Source organism: Embiotoca jacksoni, unplaced genomic scaffold (genome assembly GCF_022577435.1).
Source record: "Embiotoca jacksoni isolate LCO1_2020_lvr unplaced genomic scaffold, fEmbJac1.0.p SCAF_1, whole genome shotgun sequence".
Lineage (NCBI taxonomy): Eukaryota > Metazoa > Chordata > Actinopteri > Embiotocidae > Embiotoca > Embiotoca jacksoni.
In genome coordinates, this window is record NW_027185229.1 from 5,007,180 (window position 1) to 5,023,008 (window position 15,829).

At 41.4% G+C, this 15,829-nt stretch overlaps 1 protein-coding gene across 5 annotated transcripts in view; it reads right to left on the bottom strand.

Annotated features, from left to right (window-relative positions):
- The window catches only part of LOC138203105 (histone deacetylase 7-like), a 42,580-nt gene that overhangs the window by 14,572 nt on the left and 12,179 nt on the right, over positions 1-15,829 (bottom strand). For all 5 annotated transcript variants that reach the window (XM_069157718.1, XM_069157737.1, XM_069157746.1 and 2 more), the window contains 14 exons: positions 9,470-9,654; positions 8,724-8,811; positions 8,139-8,241; positions 7,812-7,891; positions 6,837-6,950; positions 6,462-6,562; positions 5,872-5,970; positions 5,256-5,409; positions 3,114-3,361; positions 2,614-2,859; positions 1,607-1,805; positions 1,295-1,428; positions 1,016-1,136; positions 854-903 (listed from right to left, as the gene is read on the bottom strand). In XM_069157718.1, the coding sequence (XP_069013819.1) occupies positions 854-903; positions 1,016-1,136; positions 1,295-1,428; positions 1,607-1,805; positions 2,614-2,859; positions 3,114-3,361; positions 5,256-5,409; positions 5,872-5,970; positions 6,462-6,562; positions 6,837-6,950; positions 7,812-7,891; positions 8,139-8,241; positions 8,724-8,811; positions 9,470-9,654 (1,922 nt within the window). The remainder of the gene's footprint in view (positions 1-853; positions 904-1,015; positions 1,137-1,294; positions 1,429-1,606; positions 1,806-2,613; positions 2,860-3,113; positions 3,362-5,255; positions 5,410-5,871; positions 5,971-6,461; positions 6,563-6,836; positions 6,951-7,811; positions 7,892-8,138; positions 8,242-8,723; positions 8,812-9,469; positions 9,655-15,829) is intronic.

The window sequence follows — 15,829 nt, forward strand, 5'->3', positions numbered from 1 at the left end:
TGTCTATGTTGCATCTATTCTCAGTATAAACCCCATCTTTTGTTTCTATGTTCAAAAGTCATCTCTGGTGGTGTGCTGCCGTACTGCTCTGGAACAATGAAATCAGAGGAATTTCTTTTATCACAGACTTTGCCATCTTGTTCCAATCAGCTCTCTCCGCCAGAGCAGCCAAGGGCCGGAAATCCAGGCAGATCAGTCCTCTTATCAACTGACACCCAGCCCCCTTCAGCTTTTACTCCTCTCTCTCCTCTCTCCTCTCACTCTCCTCTCCTCTCTCTCACTCTCCTCTCTCTCTCTCCTCTCTCTCTCCTCTCTGTGTAGCAATAATCAGAGGAGAAATGTGTTTTGTCCGGTATCCACTTTGTTGTTCCTTCTCTGATTGTTCATTGTTAAACTTCATCAGTTCTGGTCTCCTATCTTTGCCTCTTGTCAAATTTTTCTTCCTTTTTCCCTGTTTCCCCACTTCCATTCCCTCTAAAAAAAAAAAAAAAAAAAAAAAAAAAAAAAAAATTCCTTTGCTGCAGTCTTTATGTTTATCCTTTTATTTCCTCAATCCTACATCTCACCTTTGTACAGTCTTTGATTTCTGAGGTCTCAAAGTTATCTTAGCCAAAAATAATAGCATTTGCAATTTGTAGTCTTATTAGCTTAATTGTGTAATGAGGCATAATCAGCCATGTAATGTTTGCTGTTCAGCACTGCAATTAGATAAGTGGAAAGATTCCCACATGACTTGGGTTTTAAAGAGGCCTGTGACGTGTGTGTGTGTGTGTGTGTGTGTGTGTGTGTGTGTGTGTGTGTGTGTGTGTGTGTGTGTGTGTGGTGTGTGTGCATATGTTTGTGTAGCACTCACTCCAACTCCTCCACACGGTAACATCACAAAACTCTGTTGAGATAAAATTCCTGCAGGAGATAATTTATGACATTTAATTGTCGTGAATATATTATATTATTTCTTTTATTGTTATTAGTACAGTGTCAGCATTATGTTTTTCACCATTCTTACTGATCTTACCAGCGAGCTTGCGGTTGTCCAACTTGAGGCGGTTGAGTGTGTTGGTGCCATACAAAAGCACATGTTTTTCTGAATGGACTGACTGCAGCTCTTCTGAGGTGGCCTTTCTACTGTGGATGCGCTACAACACACACACACACACACACACACACACACACACACACACACACACACACATGTATTTGTATATTTATGTGGCAGCTCTGTATACTGTGTACACTATGCTGCAGATAATGCTCTGGGCATCTGCCAGTGTAGTGTATAGTGTGTGCACCATACCTCACACTGGCTCCTAAGCCCTCTTTCCAGCAGTCTGGACCAGATGCTCTGAACCCTCCCAGCATGCTCAGGGTGGCGGCTGTTGTCCCCACAGGTACACTGGTGCTTCTGCATCTGAGCATCATAAACCAAACCTACATACACACAAACACAAACACACACCCACAAAAACACATCATCAAACCTAATTTTCTGTCTTTAATATTGTTACAATTCAGTTCTACATAAATTGTAACCAAAATATTCTGTATCACCAAGTAATTGGGTTCTGGCTTCTTTTCACATTTTCCTGATCAAAAAAGAGTCACTCACCTGTGGTGAAGCGTAGCTGGATGTCAGTAGCAGGGTTGGACAGTGACAGGGAAGGTATGGTGGTGGGTGAATGTGAAGCAGGAGGCAGCGAGGTGGAGGCCGGGGAGGATCGGGCCCGAACCAGAGGCTGGTGAGGCCAAATTACGGCAGGTACACTCAGGGAATCAAGCTGGGGGACTGCTCTAAGGATCACCTGCCTCTGTGTTTCCCAGGATAGAGGGTGAAGAGGAGAACAGACCATAAGGGTAATGGAAGTATTTCACAGCAGCAGCACATGGTAAAGACTACTTGAAGTAAACCTCCACATACTCAAGTCCAGTGCCTCTCACCAGTAAATTATAGATACTTATTTGGTCAATTTAGTTCTGCTTGTCTAGAACAAGTAACTGATAAAAGAAAAAGTCTCCATTGCTAAGCATGTTGCAACAATACAGTGACTCTCACTCTTTTTAGCTCGTATGAATAAAGCAACAGCGCCTCCTGATGGCAAAAACATGGTACAGTCAAGTGAATTCACATACTGTACATCCACTAGGGATGCAGGTATTTTTTTCTATGACATTTGACACAGTCATGAATAAAAGAGCTATTTTGGTTGCCATAACATGGCCTGCTAATCTGTTAATTCATACAAAGCACAATTAATGTGCACTAATTATGACCAGTTATTATTGTACAGAGGTCATAAATTAAGCTACGTTCATTAGCAGACACACTTTTTGTCAAAACACTTTTTGTTTTCAGTACCAGGAGAAAGTATTGATGAAATTTTCTATTAAGGAACCTAAAAGGCTGTGGCTCAGTCGGTAGAGTGGGTTGCACACTAATCAGAAAGTTGGTAGTTCGATCCCCAGCTCCTCCTGTCCACACGCCTAAGTGTCCTTGAGCAAAACACTGAACCTTAAATTGCTCCCGATGGTGTACCATCGATATGTTGTAAGTCGCTTTGGATACATCATCAGTCTGGAACAGTGTGTGTGCAAATGTGACCATGACTTTGTTAATACCTGATTGAGAGAATGTGAGGTCTCGATCAAGCTCTCCCGGGAGGAGGTAGTGGACTCTGTGTCGTAAACTGAGTCGGTGCTGGCAGTGCTCTGTCTCCTGTGGTAGCCGTCTTCACAAACTGAGCCCGGTTCGGAGCCGCAAACAGAACCTGTACCGGAACCTGATCCTGATCCACCCTCCTCCACGTCCATGTCCTCCGATGGGATCTGTGTCAGACGAGGCTTCTCAATGGATTTGCTTGGAAGCTAATAAGGGAGAAGTTTTACAGTGTTCAAGTGTTAAAGTTGTAAATTCTCTCTTTAAGGGAGTATCTGTACACAACTGATAATGAGAAATAATTTCTGTCTGTCCACAAATATTTTAGATGTTTAAAAAGGACATCCACTAATTTCTACACAAAGACTCCATAGAATCAGTCTAATGAAGAGCATTAGTCAGTCAGTCCGTATTAGAATCAATTAGTTTACTTTAATTTGCGTCAAAGCCTGCCTCCACTCACCTTGCTCATGAGTGGATTCTGCTTGAACCTTTCCAGCCCGCTCTTGTGGTATTGCTGGGGCAGCTGGTGCTGAGTGTGCAGGTGATGGCTGGCGTGCAGAGGGAGGGGTGAGTTGCTGTACGGTGGCGGCTCTGAGCGCGTTCTCTCCAAGGGTTTGTGAGATGGCAGGGTGAGTAAGCCCTCTCTTCTGGAGGGGGAGGACAGGCGAGGCTGGTGCTGCTGCAGAGGAGCAGAGCTCAAACCATGAACTGCGGTGAGGAGGAGAGAAAGGAACAGCTTACAACAGGGAATGCAGACGAGGGAAGACGGAGCCAACACAGGGGAAAAAATGAAGCACAGTGAGGATGGAGGTAAGAATGCCAAAAATTTAAATAAATATGCAATAGCTGTATTTCATGTTGAAAACATAGTTACAAAGAAAAAAAAATATTTTTAGAAAATCTTTTAGTTATACTGTGGAACACAGCTGTTGGCAATTCCAGTATATCATGTTGCCTGCATGTAAAGCATATTTCTGTATTGTTAAGGAATAGCATCACTGTTAAAAGCTCAGTAGAGAGCGCCCTTGTGCCGTTTATAATATTCAAGCAAACGACATGCAGTACAAGACAGTCAGGAGACTGATGTTCCTACAGCTTCCGATTTACAGATGAATAAAACATTTTCACTGCAGACATTTTGACTTGAACAGGAGAAGTTTTTTCCAGGAGCAGCACAGTTGCTACTGATGACATTAACAGTGGCTCTGTTCCATTTAGATATCTCTGCAAGGCTTGCCATTGAGCCAGGATGCTCAACATCAAGACCATTAGCTTCCAAATCTAAATGAAACACCCAATTACACCCACGGATGTCACTTAGTTTTGCAAAGTGGTGGGACCTTAAGAGAAATTTTTTTTAATAGTCTACAACATATGTGATTTTAGGCATGTGGGGATCGGAGGGAGATGAGAGTAGATAATTGCAGTGGAGAAAAAAAACAAAACCATCTCATTAAAAGGGCATTGTCTAGGCTACATGTCAACAACACGAAAATACTCAGCATGAAACCCACAACAACATTGACCACATGAGTAAGACTCCAAATGCATCACATGCACAGCTGCAACACAATGTCTCAGGTCAGACACCCCAGCGATAACATCCATAAACACTGGCCTAAAATATAGCATAATGAGAAAAAAAACACAACAAAGGAATAACGTGAACAACATTAGAACACTGGTTTCTTTAGACTGATTCAACATACTCGTAGTTGGTAACCAACCTTGGCGTTCAGCGAGACCATGTGGGGGCATTCATGTACAGGAACTTTCCTCTGGAGCAACAAACACAACATACAGCCATCGAACACAATTATGCTGCAAACTGAACTTTTTCTGGACAATTTTACACTGACTAGTAGAACCCACTACCTGCAGCATGTACTTTACTATGGCTGGCTGCGATAACTTGCAGGTGCTCTTTCCTCACACACTGGAGGGAGGGCGCTACTTCCCCTAACACACAATCAATGACACCCACACAGCTTACCCACAAGGCCACCATTCTTAAAGGGGAAGGCAGTGCCAGTAACAACCTCTATATTTATGTCACACTGTACATTTATAAAAAAAACTTTACACCTGCGCTTTTCTGGCTATGCAAAAATGTCTGTGAATTCTGTGAAGACAGCATATGTATGTATATATGTTGTTTTTTTTTTTTTTGCTGTGGCAAGAAACAGGAAGAAAAGGTGAAACTGTAAAAGAATGTATGCAATTGAACACACCACCATACAAAAAAAGAATATGATAAAAACAGTATGTCTGCCTATCCTCAATTTGGACTGATAAAAATGTTGGTATACAGAACAGAAAAGCCATGGGATGTCCTTATTATTCAATTGCATCTGAAAGAGCTCTGAAAATCCTCCAGTGACCAGATATACCTTACAGAAGCAGGGACTTGCAAAGACAGCAAGTGTGAATATTGAAGACGGACCCAAAGCCAATAAAAAATAAGGTAAAAAAGATATTTAAATATGCATACATGTTCCCTTGTGTTTCACTTTCTGTAAATGCCCAAATGCACGGCTTCTTAATATGTGTATGTCGAGGGACTTCATGCTTCTGGAGTAACATGAACAGTTATACAACTCACAAGAGACAAGCTGGGAGCGCACCAGCCCAGTATGCGGTTCCAGTATGAGCACAGGCTGCAGGTGCTGAGTCAGGGCCGGACTGCTGCCCTTCAGAGGCAGGTAGACCTGATGCAGGGCTGATACTGGCAATGGCCTTGCTAACCGCAAGCCAGCCTGAGGAGAGAGGGGAGAACAAATGAGTAGAGGAGAGATTATGTTTAGAAATTTCATCCCTCATCATGGGTGCAGTTTACACAAATGAGCAAAATGAAGGGTTAATGCTTAGGTCGGTGCTTAATGGACTGTCACATTGCAGAGATAGACTACTTAACAAATGTGTTAACAATGTCATTAAGTGAGTAAATTACTAAGATGGATTCACCTTATATAAAAAGCACTACAGAGCTCATGAGGGAAGGGAAAGCCTGAATATGCCACATTTCTTTCATAAGTGTTCATGTTGGCAGTCTCTATTTTAGATATTCAGTCTTAGATACACATAATCATGGCATGAATGTGTATCTACGCGAACTGTATCCTTGAAGTTGACACATGATTCTTGTTTGTAGTTTTTGTTGTCATATAACCATTTAAATAATGATTCTGAAGAGAATCCTATGATGTGTTGTTGCTCACCTGTGCAGGAAGTCCAGCAGTGATGTTGGGCAATGCATTGTGGTTGAGAGGCAGGGTGAAATGGGATAAACTACCATCGTTGTGAAGTAACCTGTATGACTGAATGAGGCAGAGTTTTTCATGATACAGATAATCAGGCACAGATTATTACATGAACCATTTTTAACATAAAAACATCAAGACACACATTTACATAACTCTCTTTAGTGCCTTTCACTGAAAGGACAGGATGAGCAAAAGTAAAGTGTTAATAAAATGGATGTATTTAAAAAATGTGCATCAAGCTTTATTAAATTCCAGTATATAAAGGATCGGGAATTATTACTGTATTGCATTAAACACCCAATTATCATTCAACTGTTGGTGGTTGTCCTTTAGACCAACCCTTGCCGATACTTTATAGAGTAAGTTGGACATCACATTTTTACTGCTTGACAAATAAAGCAAAATAATGTTGTATGAATTCATCCATAATGATGAGGATGTACGCTTGAACAAGATACTCAACCCCATCGCTATATTGTTATATGCTAATGTGGATTAGAAAGTCTGATAAATTGCTACAGTATAAACATAAAAGAAGGGCTCACCTCATGAGCCAGTGGAAGCAGCCCATTATCTGAATGAAGGCTGTCATTCGGTGAGCTGCACCCTGACGCTGGGGTGCTGCTGCTGCTGCTTGGGGAGGAGTCTGGGGGACAAAATTGAAAGACACCTTTTGTATATACGACACCGAACTCTATCGGAACTGTTTGCACGTAACAGAATAGAAAATCAATCTGTGTCAATGTGTTTCAAGTATGAGCTGAAATTGCAGAATGTATGTTGCTCAAATACATCTTTTAAGTGTCTTGTGTTTAAAAAAAAAAAATCACATCAAAGCAAAAATAACGGGAAAAACTTGCGACAAGAACTAATAAAACAGAATCTCATGAGAGTGATCCGGATAAATGTAGTTACTCTACCGTGAGTTTCTGTCCGATGCTTGACGGCAGGAGGGGCACTGATCTTACGCTTCAGCGGGTTTGGCCTGGTGGTGATGAGTTTCTTTAACTTCCACTTTAGTGTGGGCTCAGAGACTGCACACAGACACAAACATAATTATTACTGTGGTCTCACTTTAATTTGTCTTATATGGCTTCTCTGTCAGCTAGAAAGAACCTACTCATTAATGCACACACTATAATGTTGTGCTCAATTCCGATAACAGAACTGAGTTAAAACAATCTGAACCAAACAAATACCTCAGCCTTGGTCAGAAGCATAAAAGAGTTCCATGTATACATTAGTCAGTCTCCAATAAACCCAAACAAAGTAATCAATCAGTGGCTGGCTCAGCGCAGATAAAAGGAAAATCTTTGTTGTCGCCGAGCCAACAAAAGCACTGGAGGGTGTGTGTGTGTGTGTGTGTGCTGAGGGTTCTCCGGCAACGCAAATAAATAATGGTTACTGTACTCGCAGAAATGTACAGGAGGATGGAACTACTCCCATTCTCATTCACACGGTGAGGGAGTCCTGCTCTGGACTCTCACGCGGTTCATTTTACACATACCTTAATTAAAGTTATGTAACTGCTTTGGTCTTTGTCTCTCCCTGTCGCTGTTGTTTTTATGGCTGCTCAGCCTTTCTCTGGCCCTGCAGGCTTAATGCTTGATGAGCTTCCTTCATCCCAAAGCAAAGGACACTCCTGTCCCTCACTTTTCCATTCTATGTAACATAATGACAGTTTGCTGAAACCCTGAAAAGTATCACGCCAAACAAAATATTCCACTGAGCTATAATGCGGTGAAATGACTTTGAATCTTACTCAGGTTACACACACACACACACACACACACACACACTACAAGAGAACAGAGCTGATATGGAAAATCACCGGTGACCTTCACAGCTCTGACCTCAGGCTGAGATCCTAAACCACAGACACAGAAGTGTCTTACCTGTTCTGCGCAAGGCGAGATCCTTAGGCTGGTCACAGTGTGTAGCCTGGGGCTTCGGGAACATGTCAGGAGCTGGTAGCCTTGGTAACCAAAACAAAAGCAGATACACTGCTTCACTCACGAGTCTGTATGAGGAGAGTTTCTCTACTTTTTAATTATATTTTATTACTTTCAATAAAGTCAGAAAAGGAAGAGGCCACTTCACAAAAACCGAAAAAAGAAAGTTCTCTCAATTTCTTCATCCCATTGTTCTGTAGTTTTACCACAATAAGAGTCATGTTTTTTTCTGAGTATGTGCTGTGTTTGCATCATGGATGCTTTTCTCACCCGTATCCTGGAGCAAGACTGCTGTGATTGGGAGTGACCCTGTCGTTGGTAGGCTGGTTCTTCATGATTATATGTTCCCGAAGTTTCTGCTTCACCAGGGCACCTGCCAGACAATACAATCTGTCAATAAAGTCCATCATGAAAGGGACAATGATTTCCATCGTTCGCAGCTGTGATGGATATTATAAAATATTGATCAAAATTTTTCGATTTGCAGGATCAGAAAAGATTTTTCTTCAAGGTACTGATATTACCGTGTATCAAAAAACAGACTTAGTAGGAGAAGTAGGATCCAAGATGTTTGTTATGTCATTTTCCTCGACATGGTAAAAATAAAAACTTCACAAAGTGTGTCCTAAAACGAGTGTGTTCGTTTAACTACGGATTGATATGAGTACAATTTTCCTTGGAATATGAGAATACATCACAGTAATGATGGAAATCCCCTTCTTTTAAAATGAAAAACACAGTACAGTGTGCTATGACTCAGATGAAGAGCATGTCACCCACCTTATAGTCTTTTAACAAAAAAGAAACCTACCAAAGAATATGACAGTATGGAGAAATACAATACAGGCGACTCACTCTGTTCATTTTTATTCTTTCGGATCAGAAGTGGTCGCTCTTCTCTTTTCTCCTCGTCCATCTCTCTTTGCCTTTGTTCAGTATAATACTGAGAAGAAAGAAATGAAGAAATTTTAACACTGACATGGTGTGTCTGGCCGGACTGTGTCCATAAAGAGACCGAAAACTGTTATCGCAACAACATTTGCATATCGAGTAAAAGCCAATTCTTGACAACAGAAAGATAGCCTTGCATTCAGAGTGCAGCCTTCATCAGCTGATTTGTAATGAATGTCGATCAGAATTAAATGCCAAGATGCTGGTCTGTTTATAGTAACCTGACCTGCTTCTCACTCATTTCTGCTGAGCATTGTGTCTAGGTAAAGGCATGTGCTGAAAGCAGCTGGCTTGTTCCTGTGGCTGATGTGGAATGAGGTCTGTCTGCTTTGGACTCGGTGTGTCTCGCACAAATGAAATGCCAATGCTGCCTGATGGGGCAATACTTAAATGAGGTCAAAATCACATGAAGACACTTGTTATGTACTGAATGTTGATAATACAGAGGCTTTTATTGTGATGAATTAAATTCGTAAAAATAACCCACTGGCTGTACATTTACGCAGCCAATGGATTTGTCCGATCACTCTATGTCACAGCCATTCGTGTTGTACATTGACAGTTTGTGACTATACTTGGATCCGCTGAAGCTTCATTCTGTCACCCTCTGTCTGTACTGACTCAAGAGTGATACCTCCGTTTGGCCTCACCTGCATCTGGTGCTGGGAAAACTGGGAGCGATGCTGAGTGTTGAGAGGTCCCGGGAGGAAGGGAGGGTGGGAGGCCAGCATGGCCGGATCTGGGCCCAGATGCAACAACCTGTGGGTCACACTCAGGTCCATGGGCTGCTCCCCACTACTGGGTAATGAAACCTGATCGCTGATGATCACATCCACTACAAAAGGAGAAAGAGGAAAAAAAATAACCCATGGTGTCCTTGTAGTTATGGCTGCAACATCACATACTCTGTCACACTGTGCATGTTACTATTTTTCAATGTCGTCTGCCTGCTGGTCCTAAATAGATTGTCATCATTGATAAAGAGCATGAAAAGAGGTGCACATATCTTAGATTTCCAGTTCAAACACAAAGGGTCTCCCGGAGGATGTATGCATTTACCAGATATTTCCAACAAAAAAAACCCCCACAAAAAACCCCACAAGAACAATTGGAGAGTCACGTACTGTTTGTCATTTACATAAACATGATGAAGGGTGCACTCAGTATATTTAGCATACGTTTATGTTTGGATGTCCACTTGACATCTGTACATGACCCCATCATATTTCATTGTATTCAAGTCTTACTGCCTCAAGTGAAATGGCCAATGCCCAACATTAAATACAGGAAGGCAAAAGAGATGGGTGTTTGCATATAGTGGGTTGGATGTGTTTAAAAAGAAAGAAATAATGAAAGAAACTGGGTGGTGAGCTGTATTTGAACATTGTGTGGTTAAGGCATTTGGGTTAGGTACATAAATCTATCATCGCCCTTCAAGGTTTTTACAAAAATGAAAAGAAATGAATACCTAAATTTAGTAAAATTGAGACGACTGAACCAAACTTTGGTGTCCTAACAGAAGACAGATGTCTTTTTACAGGTGCAGAGGAGTGGAAAAAGGTTTTTGATCCATTTGTGGAGTTTGTGTTCGAGGGGCAGAAACCCTCTCTAGCTTTAAGATTAGACTCAAAATGTTCCTTTTTGATAAAGCCTATAGTTAGGGCTGGCTCGGGTAGATCTGAACCAACCCTGAGTTATGCTGTTATAGGCCGAGGCTGCTGGGGGACCTCGTTACACGCTGAGCTTCTTTTCTTTCCTCCTACCCTTTAACTGACTCATACCTCACCATCCTTTTCTCTCCCATAGTTTTTTCTTATTGTCTGTTGTCTCCATTCTGTTCCCTCGCTTGCGTAGTTTCTCTTCTTTCTTTTGCAGATGTCCCGTCATGGAGCTGCATGTCTCTGCCCTGCGCTTGTCGTCTCCCCCAACAGTTCTTCTCTTCTATCTCTATGCTGTCCTTTTCTCTCTATGCTCTCCTCTCACCCCAACCGGTCGAGGCAGATGGCCGCCCACCCCTGAGCCTGGTTCTGTCGGAGGTTTCTTCCTGTTAAGAGGGAGTTTTTCCTTCCCTCTGTTGGAGGTTTTTCTCCCTTACAGAGGAGAGTTTTTTTTCCCTCCTAGCTTATGTGGGAATTGTTGAATTGTTGGGTTTCTCTATAATATTGTAACATCTTGCTGTAAGGACTTTAATGTGTTAAGTGCCATGAAATAACCTATGTTGTGATTTGGCGCTATATAAATAAAGTTGAATTGAATTGAATTTATGCAATCCAGAGGCCACTGTACAAATCTGGGAGAGACTTTACTTTTCACCACGGATGCTTTAAACGTTGCATGTATGGCACTATGTGGGCCTGATGACATGACCGACATAAGATAACACAGAAACAAAGGCTAATAAGAACTGGTTGTGAGAAAACATCAGCTTAAGTTTTTTCTCAAGTTTGGTGAAAAAAAAAAAAAAAAAAAATTACAAAAATAAAAATAGCATAAGCGAGCTCGCAGGTAACTTGAAACTGTTTTCATGTGTCGATGTGACTGACACCTGAAACCAATAAATGTGGTGAAGAATGTTTCGGTATTGATACAAAGGTGTAGACAGATACAGTATGGAAGGAGACACCTTGCTCCCTCTGGGGTGGAGGGACAGTGGGAGGGAGGGAAAGATGTGGAAATTTACTGCACCACCTGAAAAAAGTCATCAACACGACTCCCAGAAACCCTGTAAGCGGGGGTTTATTTATGGTCCGTAAAGTGGAGCGAAGTTATCAGATTATTTTTAAGATGTGCAACAAACCAGCCCAAAACACAACTCGATAGGCAGGCTACAAATAAGTCCTACTGAACTGCCTCCCTGTCAAAGTCATTCCTAACAGCATGATTGACAGACAGAGAGGGAAATAATCATGTCCGTGAAGACATTCTGAGTTGACGGAATTCCTCTGAAGAAGAAAACATTCCCACGCTCTTCTTACTGCTGATTGTGTGAGACTCTACACACAGCAGGACATGAAAAAAACAAAACAAAACAAAAAAACAAGAGGTTCAAGCCAAGAGGTTTCAATATTGTTGCTTGATCACCCAACATCGAATCCCAAATAACACCCTTTGTTGTTGACAGCCTTGTGCTTTCGTATTTGCTGGATGTGTGACAGAGAAAAACTGAAAGACAGACAAGCATCAGTGACAGCAAAAATTTTGACGCATGATAATTTCCCGCATGGTACAAACAAAAGGAGACACAAGACAAAAAACCTCTTGTTAAAAAAATGTATGTCCGCAATTTGCTCTGGACAGTTTTCCTGCATCACTGGATTCCTACCTTAACAGGTAACGCAAGGAAGCCAGAGAAAAACTCTCAGAGATACTGCAGCCGGTTTCTGCCTGCGTGACTGTATATTATGCAACACTGCTGAAGTATATGGGGCTTGATTTTCTTTAAGTTTCAGATGTTTTTAAAAAAAAAAATTTATGTTATACAAAATTGAAAGTTGCAACAGGAAGTACAAGTTACAGCAGCACAGCATGTATAACCTGAAAAAAATGTGTGTTTTCAAAGGAAATCAGACAATCACTTGAGGAGCGGGACGGTGGTGGTTGTGGTGATGGGGACTCTGTCTGTATCTGCAAACACTCTCACATGATCGCCAAACAAGTCAACTCCCCACACAGAAAGGAAATGATCAGCTACTTCTCTCATCTAAACGGAGAAAAAAACACCTGTGGCATATTTAGACAGAGAAAACAGCAAATACCATTCTGCAACAAGCATGCGTGTCTGACGTCTACTCACTTTGAACAATTTGACCGTACAATGCATGTCCTCCCAGAGAAACACTGTTTACGCCGGCGGACGTTTTTGTATTTTATCCCACATTTTTAGACAATTTTACAGACAAGCCACACTTAAAAACAAATAGGTTTTGATTTTTGTACTGACGCTGTTACTTTAAGCAGAGTTACAGTGTAACTCATTATATGACTAGACACAAAACTAGCTTGGTCACTGCATTGTGCATTCAAAGAGCCAACGAAACAGTTAAGGTTTCTCCTTCCCTGACCCCGAAGGGTTTCAAAAGCTCCTGATTACTTCTTATATTACCAAATCTTCAAAAAGAGACAACATATACAGAACACACTTGTTTTAACATCACATTACAAAAAAGGAAAGCGATAGTAAACATATTTTTAGCCTAAATTTGATTTTGTTCTTCAAATATGCTCTGAAAATACAAGAAACATATGATAAGAGACAAAATCTGGAACATTTAAAAAAATAAAAAAAATAAGGAGAAGTGCCTCATGATAAGATCTGTGTGCATGCTTCTCTCTCTCTCTTTTGAGCGTTGTGATGCTATAAATAGCAAAGAGACAAACTTCTGGTTTCTGTAATAGCACATTCGTTTCACAACCACCATCCTCTTTCTGTGGGCCCTCAGCAGCAACACACTGTAGCACCGACACAAACACACACCATGGCCACACCTGCACACATGCATAGACTTTACTGGAGCGCGCACACTCACACAGACACACACTCTCACAAAGAAACAGTGACTTCCTGTTTCTAAAGTTAGTCTGCACCATAACATCCTCTTGGTTCATTTAGGCAAGCAGAAGCTGCTATTTTGGTTGAATGGCTTCACTGGCTCCTCTCTGCAGTTTGAGACAGTCACAGATATCCTTCGGCCGTATTTATATCCACACTGTGGCAAAAAATGTGCTTTGTTTACGGTTGGACAAGAGCGTGAACTTCCACAGTGGTATTGGATGAAGTAAAGTCTGGAAGTCACACGAGGTTAAGTGCTATTTACTGTACAGTATACATAAACACTTGCAGCAGGCCAGTTGCAAGCTTGGTTAGATGAGCAACAAAGCAGAAAGAGACAAAGTTCAGAGACAAAATGTTGCATTAAATATAAAACACATTAATATAGTTTCCAATTAGATATCAAGCATGCCTCTAAATGTAAATGTTTACACTCAGCTCTTTATTAATAGACCCAGTCGTACACACAAAAGTAATTGTACGACAGCTCCTTCCCCATGTTGGCCACTTTGAGCAGTCCCTCCTAGCTGCCACCTATCCCTCCGTCCTTTTCTCTGTCCCTCCCCCGTCCCTTCGTTTATAGGAATCCACAGCTGCTGGGCACATTCTGTCCCTCTGCTTCCGAGCAGCTGGAGTATCAATCTCCTTATGTGTTCATCCCCGTGTGTGTGTGTGTGCTTGAGTGTGTCCATCCTATGCATGCCGCGATATTAATAGCTTGCAGTTGTTTCTTGTGAGTGTACACAGCAGGTCTTTGTGTTTGCATAAGTACGATCTGCTTGTGTGACAGTTGAGAGTGTGTGTGCATGTGTATCAGTGGATAGGCGCTGGCGTGTATCGGTGCCAGTGTATTTATAGTGCCCATTTGTTTCTTCTTGAGGAACACTGAGGCTCTGTGTGCAAGTTTCAGGAGATGTAAAACCATGCCAGTGTATTTTTAGTGTCACCTGTCAGTAAACACTTGTCTTATGATGTGTAATCATGCAACGTGCACGTGTTTGAGGACCCCGAGTTTGTGCATTGCTCTTTTCTCGACATATTAATAGCATCACACCACTTGTTTTTATGAGTGTGTGGCATGTGTATGTGGTTATAAGTGTATTAATAGCATTGCCAATTGCCCACACATGCTTCTGTATGTGTATGGCGTGTGTCTGTCAGTAACTTGAGCCTCAGACGTACCGCAAATTAATGTGAATATGGAAGTTTTCTACGGCCAACCACGATTGGTAAATTGATGATAGTGGATCATTTTAATTTTTCCAGTGCTGAAATACAGTATATGTGGTTGTCAGATATGTGTATAGAAAGTGCAGTTCATAAATGTTTATTGGCCTCTTTTTCCAAGTATGTTTGACTCTCACTCATCTTGATCTAATACTTTTGTTATATTTGCTGATTTGTTAATATTTCGCTATAAAATGTCATAAAAAATGTGCACTTAATAACAAAATCTGAGGAATACTTCTCAAAGTTTTGTCTTGCAAAGAAATCTGTGGTCTAAATGTCATTGTCAGATGTCTATCATTTGTTGAGTAGTGCAGTGAACTCTGTAACACATACTGCATTTTCTTTTTCACCAAGACCTGTGAAGTAAAACATATTATGCCAAGACATAAACTATACGCTCCTACACTTCAGCAGGGTAATAGCACAAGCACATACGAGGTTCCTTTACCATCTGGTTCTCTGTGTCATAGTCATCAGCATTGTTTTGTACCGTTCCTGACACTCTTTTAGTCCAAAAGTTCAGAGGTCAGAGAGTTATAAGGCTTCTCTCGATGTCGTGTTCCTGAGGCGGGCCCTAGAAAAGGTGAGAAGTCTCCAGCTCACTGTGTGTATATGAGAGAATATCACAAGCTAGCATGGTCTTTAGCGAGGTTCTCAAGCTTTATTTCTCACAGACAAAAAACTGGCAACTGTTGAAATGGCTCCATTATTTCCCCCGTGTGTACCAAGGGGTCTTCGTTTTTAGCAGAGGAAAACAGGGCTAAATTTAGCCTAGCGTGCTGTCATAAGACTGCCATGAGTGATGAACTTTGTGATGCCCAAGAACATACGCACTCAGATGATATGCGTGTTCTGCTTTCTTGACCTGGGAGGTGTTTGTCATTCATAGCAGAGAGTGGTTATATAGTACATCAACACTACCCCAAATTCAAACCTGCCACACACACAATGTGATAATTCACATTAACGTTACTCTCAATTATGCAAATAAAGACACGAGTCACCATTTGACCAAACGGGACCACCAGCTGACTTCCTTTACATACTTCAAAAGAAACTGACTGATCATCTGAGCATGGACTGATTCAGGTCAGTGGTCACCAACAAATACATTGGCATATTTTGTTTTTTTACATGTAAACATTCAGCACCTGCATGATTTGACTGAGAAAACAGGTTTTCATATCAACTTCCTACTGTACGTGAATCACCCGTGAGTCTGCTTTATACT